Source organism: Acartia tonsa, chromosome 10 (assembly GCF_053477335.1).
Source record: "Acartia tonsa isolate MP-2025a chromosome 10, ASM5347733v1, whole genome shotgun sequence".
Taxonomy (NCBI): domain Eukaryota; kingdom Metazoa; phylum Arthropoda; class Copepoda; order Calanoida; family Acartiidae; genus Acartia; species Acartia tonsa.
The window spans coordinates 45,177,533-45,181,691 of NC_137269.1; the positions used below are offsets into that span (position 1 = coordinate 45,177,533).

At 31.3% G+C, this 4,159-nt stretch overlaps 2 protein-coding genes across 3 annotated transcripts; both read right to left on the reverse strand.

The window, feature by feature from the left end:
* Window positions 1-477: 477 nt before the first annotated feature.
* LOC145330139 (uncharacterized) lies at window positions 478-2,106 on the reverse strand. 2 transcript variants are annotated; one of them, XM_080174721.1, is made up of 6 exons: window positions 1,886-2,105; window positions 1,431-1,474; window positions 1,118-1,179; window positions 883-945; window positions 750-785; window positions 480-616 (listed from the first exon to the last, which is right to left on the reverse strand). In XM_080174721.1, exons 1-6 carry the CDS (start codon window positions 2,077-2,079, stop codon window positions 605-607), a joined length of 411 nt encoding a protein of 136 aa, XP_080030847.1. In that variant the 5' UTR covers window positions 2,080-2,105; the 3' UTR covers window positions 480-604. The 2 variants fall into 2 exon arrangements, with proteins under 2 accessions (XP_080030848.1, XP_080030847.1); XM_080174722.1 differs by lacking the exon at window positions 750-785 and having other exon boundaries at window positions 478-616; window positions 1,886-2,106.
* A 76-nt stretch (window positions 2,107-2,182) lies between these two features.
* Window positions 2,183-3,220, reverse strand: LOC145330140 (uncharacterized). The gene is made up of 3 exons (XM_080174723.1): window positions 3,029-3,220; window positions 2,837-2,940; window positions 2,183-2,610 (listed from the first exon to the last, which is right to left on the reverse strand). The coding sequence occupies exons 1-3, from the start codon at window positions 3,142-3,144 to the stop codon at window positions 2,483-2,485; spliced, it is 348 nt and encodes a 115-aa protein (XP_080030849.1). The 5' UTR covers window positions 3,145-3,220; the 3' UTR covers window positions 2,183-2,482.
* Window positions 3,221-4,159: the final 939 nt, after the last annotated feature.

Genomic DNA, 4,159 nt, shown 5'->3' on the forward strand with positions numbered 1-4,159 from the left:
ATTTTATTACCCCCCCCCAAATTTAACCCCCACCTTAAAATTAAATTCGCCCTAACTTAAGTCTCTGCACCCGAGAAGAAATATTAACTCCTTAAATTTTAAAATACCCCACCTTAAAATTAAATTCGTCCCAAATCTCTGCGCCCGAAAAGAAATCTTAATTCTTTTCAATTTTATTACCCCCCCCCAAATTTAACCCCCACCTTTTCGACCATTTTTACAATTAAAATTACGTATTTAAATACCTACCCACAATTTTTTTACTTTCGTTTCCTTTTATCCTGTAAAATTTCTTTCCATTCATATACTAAACCACTACAATCCTTTATTCTACAACCTCCCCCCCTATTTTTCTACCCCCCCTAAAAGTTAATACAATCCAACATATCTTTTTCCTTATCCAACTGCTAATCCTAGATTAAATACGTACCCTAAATTTAAACCCTTCTAACAAATAAATAACTTAACCCATCGAAAATCTCTACTTATGTTTTAACTAAATTTAGCCCTAGTATTTTTAAGAAGAAAAACATTTTTAAACTAAACCCCCCCCAACTATGTTGATATGTGGGTAGTAGTAATTCTTCTTGAAAACACAAACGCTTCAAACCTCATCCTAAAATATTAAATAAGATTTTAATCGAGAAATTTACTAACTAAACCTATAAATAACTTAAGAAATTATTTTAACTACTTATTAATATCCTTCAAAATCCCCTCCCACACCAAGAAATGAAATACAAACTTACAAAATTAATCCGTCTCGGCTCGAACGCAGTCAACCTCTAAAATAATAAAATATTCTTAAAGAACCAAATAAAATTGCGTAATATTCTTTAAAGCTTAACTACCTACCATTAATAAATTAAACCCTATTCTTACCTTTCTCACGAGGCCGGGACGGGGCTGAGTGCAGGTCTTGGAGCTGACATTAACAGGTTCCAGCTAAAAAAATATTATATTTTTTAAGTTTTCCTTCAATATTTCGTTTTTTTTTATGTATTTTTTCTTGCATTATAACTCTTAAATTGTATATCTTTTTTGATTATATTGCATCTCCCTCTTAATTATATTCGACAAAATAATTATTTCTTTTCCAGAATCTAAAAAAATGTACCTGGATTAGTTCACCCGCAGCATCTCCAGACCCGATAACATCGTTGAGATCTCGGTTGGCAGCTAAAAAGAAAACATTCAATCTATGAAAACTGTAATAAACCATACTGAAGAACTGAACCCAGCCCAATTTATCGGTATTTTGATAGCAATCTTGTTTTTACTGCCAGTAGCAATTATTCTGGTGACGGCCCTAATCTCATCTGTATTATTTTACATTTATGGTACCTACAAACTAATAAACTACCTGTTTAAACGTTTCATTTTAAATAATCAAGCCCAATTCCCATTTGAAATTTAAGAACAAATCTTACCGGTGGATTGTCTCCATAAACGCTTGAACAGCATCCGAAGCAGCCTGAAACAAATAAAAAAACATTAGATGTACGAACTAATCATCCACGGATCACCATACTTTAAAATAGAACAAATAAAGGCAGACTACTACTTAACCTCCCTTACATCATTTGTTATACTGCCAGGTCATACCAAGCTTGATTCAAAGATTGAGATTAACTTTGATGACAGATTTTTATGCTTAATACAGCTCGAACGCCCACAATTAGAACACGGTTTACTATTACAGGCAATAGACTTCCCGAATGGAATCTTAAACATAGATTTAGTCAACCTAAAAAACACACCCTTCTTTGTTGAAGCCAACACAAAAATAGCAAAGATAAACTTCACACAAAAACAATTCTTAGACTGCTATTTTGTTTTCAAGAATAACGATATTAACCAACAATAAAAAATTTTTTTTACTTACATTGTGAGAACGCAGATCACAAAGACACTTCCCCCCACCACCACATTGATCGTCGTGGAATTGCCAGCCCCACCGACCAACACAGTTCCCCCGTCTCCTCCATCCCCCTCAAACTCCGATTTAAAATCGCCGACCCCCAGATCCTGACCCCCAGTTTCATCGCCGACATCAAACAAAATAGAATAGATATCCATATTCGCAATAAATCTGAAAGCAAAAACCATATTCAAGTTATAGTGAATAATTATAGAAGAAAACAGTTACAAAAGTTAAAAAGATAGACACAATACTCAGTGAAAAATACTTTAATAATTAAAATCACATTTGTTATCATTACTCTGCCTTACAGAGATCATTAGATCAACTTTATTACTAAAGTACTGAAAAATCAGGTAAATTTTTTTTATAATGTTCTTAAATAGAAAACACACAGAAATTAGGTCGTATTTCACAAATTTATACAAGCTTTATCATATAAAAATACCCAAATTACTTTCAAATTTTTATATTAAATATAATAAAATCCTCAAATTTTCTGTTGACCTCTTATTTAAACTAACTTGTATAATTTTATTAAATACGATTTGAATTCACTCTCTAGAACTCAACATCATCATAGATGTTATTTCCAGCAGGGTTTAACGGATTCATTTCAATGTGGGCTCCATTTCCCTCCTCCACTCGCCGAATATTGTTTGTCCGTCGAAAACACCGTTCAAATAACGCTAAAATATTAAAAAATTGTTTTACAAAGAATATCCTCACTCCAATAATTTATATAAACAATGAAACACACGCGAATTTTAGTTCATTACTAGTAAAAAATTTTACGCGGCATACAGCGCTTGCATTATTTTAACTCTCCTTTCCGTATAAGGAAATTTAAAAATACAGATAGAAAAGTTAAAATATATTCTTTATCATAAATATTTAATTAAATTAGAAACATACCTCCCAACTTAACGAAAACCATACACATTTGCGTTAAGACCAACAACAGTACAAGGACGAGAATTGCAATAAGCAACCACGTATTCAAGTCAATTCGGAAACCTCTAAAATAATAAGATTTTTTTTATAAATAGATATTTTCCAAAAAAATGCAATTTTTTTCCCTTACATATTATATGTCTTACAGATTACCTGGGAGCAGTTTTGCCAGACCCATCAAGAACCACTCCTTCAACGGCTCCAAGATCTTCAGAACTTAACTCATTAGGATCCGGAAACGAGAGGGAAGGGAAGAATACAGCACTCATATTCAATGATGGCGCAGAAACAGCCAGTTTATGACTGCTTTGTAAGTATAATTGTTTTAATATAACCCTAATAGAAAGCATGTAATTTAACCCGATAATAGATTCATATAGAATCACTAAAATATGTTATTCAGTCTAAATAAATTTCCCCCCCCTACCCCTAAACCTCTTATTTCAACAAGTCTTTAAACCATATTGGTTCATATTTTTATCTTTTATTTACAAAATTATAAATAATGTTTTCAACCCACAATCTTTTACTATTCCCAACTACACAATAATATTCTTTTTTTACCTTTTCCTTACCTTTATATTATTTCAGTCGGACGATGAAATACAACCACTAGATCCACCAAGTCCTAAAAAATCAGGTAACTCTATTATTTTTCATATTTATATCTCGCTAACAAATAGCCTATTAAAAATTTGAACCGAACAAAAAGTGTAGATTTATCATTTATAATTGATAATCTGTAGGCAAGCTAATCTAAAAGTTACTACTACACAAAATTTAATTTCCCAATAACATATCCTTTTCCTTACACATCAATTATAAAGGCTTATTTTACATACAGAAAATTTTATTTTCATTTACCCCCCCCCCACATTTTGTAATGTTCTGATTATACTGTAACATTCATCGCTAAAACTTATCTATAAACATTATTTTTGGGGATATATAAAATTTATTTTTCATTTACCCAACCCTCCATAATTTGTAAACTCTCAACAATGTAACATTTATCTTCACATCCTATCTATAAATATTTCTTTTGAAAACATAAAATTATTTCCAATTTACCACCCCCCCCCACAATCTTTTTATTATTTTAACTACAATTTAACATTTATCTTCACACCCTATCTATAAATTTTTCTTTTGGAAACCCACAAAATTATTTCCCATTTACCCCCCCCCTGAATTTTTTTGTAATATTATGACTACACTGTAATATTTATCTCTCAACCTATCTATATATATATTTCATTTTCCATTTATAACACCCTACAAATT

Excerpts from the sequence above, each read along its gene's own strand:
- LOC145330140 (XM_080174723.1), bottom strand. The coding sequence starts at position 3,144 with ATGAGTGCTGTATTCTTCCCTTCCCTCTCGTTTCCGGATCCTAATGAG. Across the intron at positions 2,941-3,028 it reads TCTGGCAAAACTGCTCCCAG|AGGTTTCCGAATTGACTTGA; the intron begins GTAATCTGTAAG and ends TTATTATTTTAG. Across the intron at positions 2,611-2,836 it reads GGTTTTCGTTAAGTTGGGAG|CGTTATTTGAACGGTGTTTT; the intron begins GTATGTTTCTAA and ends TTAATATTTTAG.
- LOC145330139 (XM_080174721.1), bottom strand. The coding sequence starts at position 2,079 with ATGGATATCTATTCTATTTTGTTTGATGTCGGCGATGAAACTGGGGGT. Across the intron at positions 1,475-1,885 it reads GTGATCTGCGTTCTCACAAT|GCTGCTTCGGATGCTGTTCA; the intron begins GTAAGTAAAAAA and ends TATTTGTTTCAG. Across the intron at positions 786-882 it reads GTCCCGGCCTCGTGAGAAAG|AGGTTGACTGCGTTCGAGCC; the intron begins GTAAGAATAGGG and ends TTATTATTTTAG.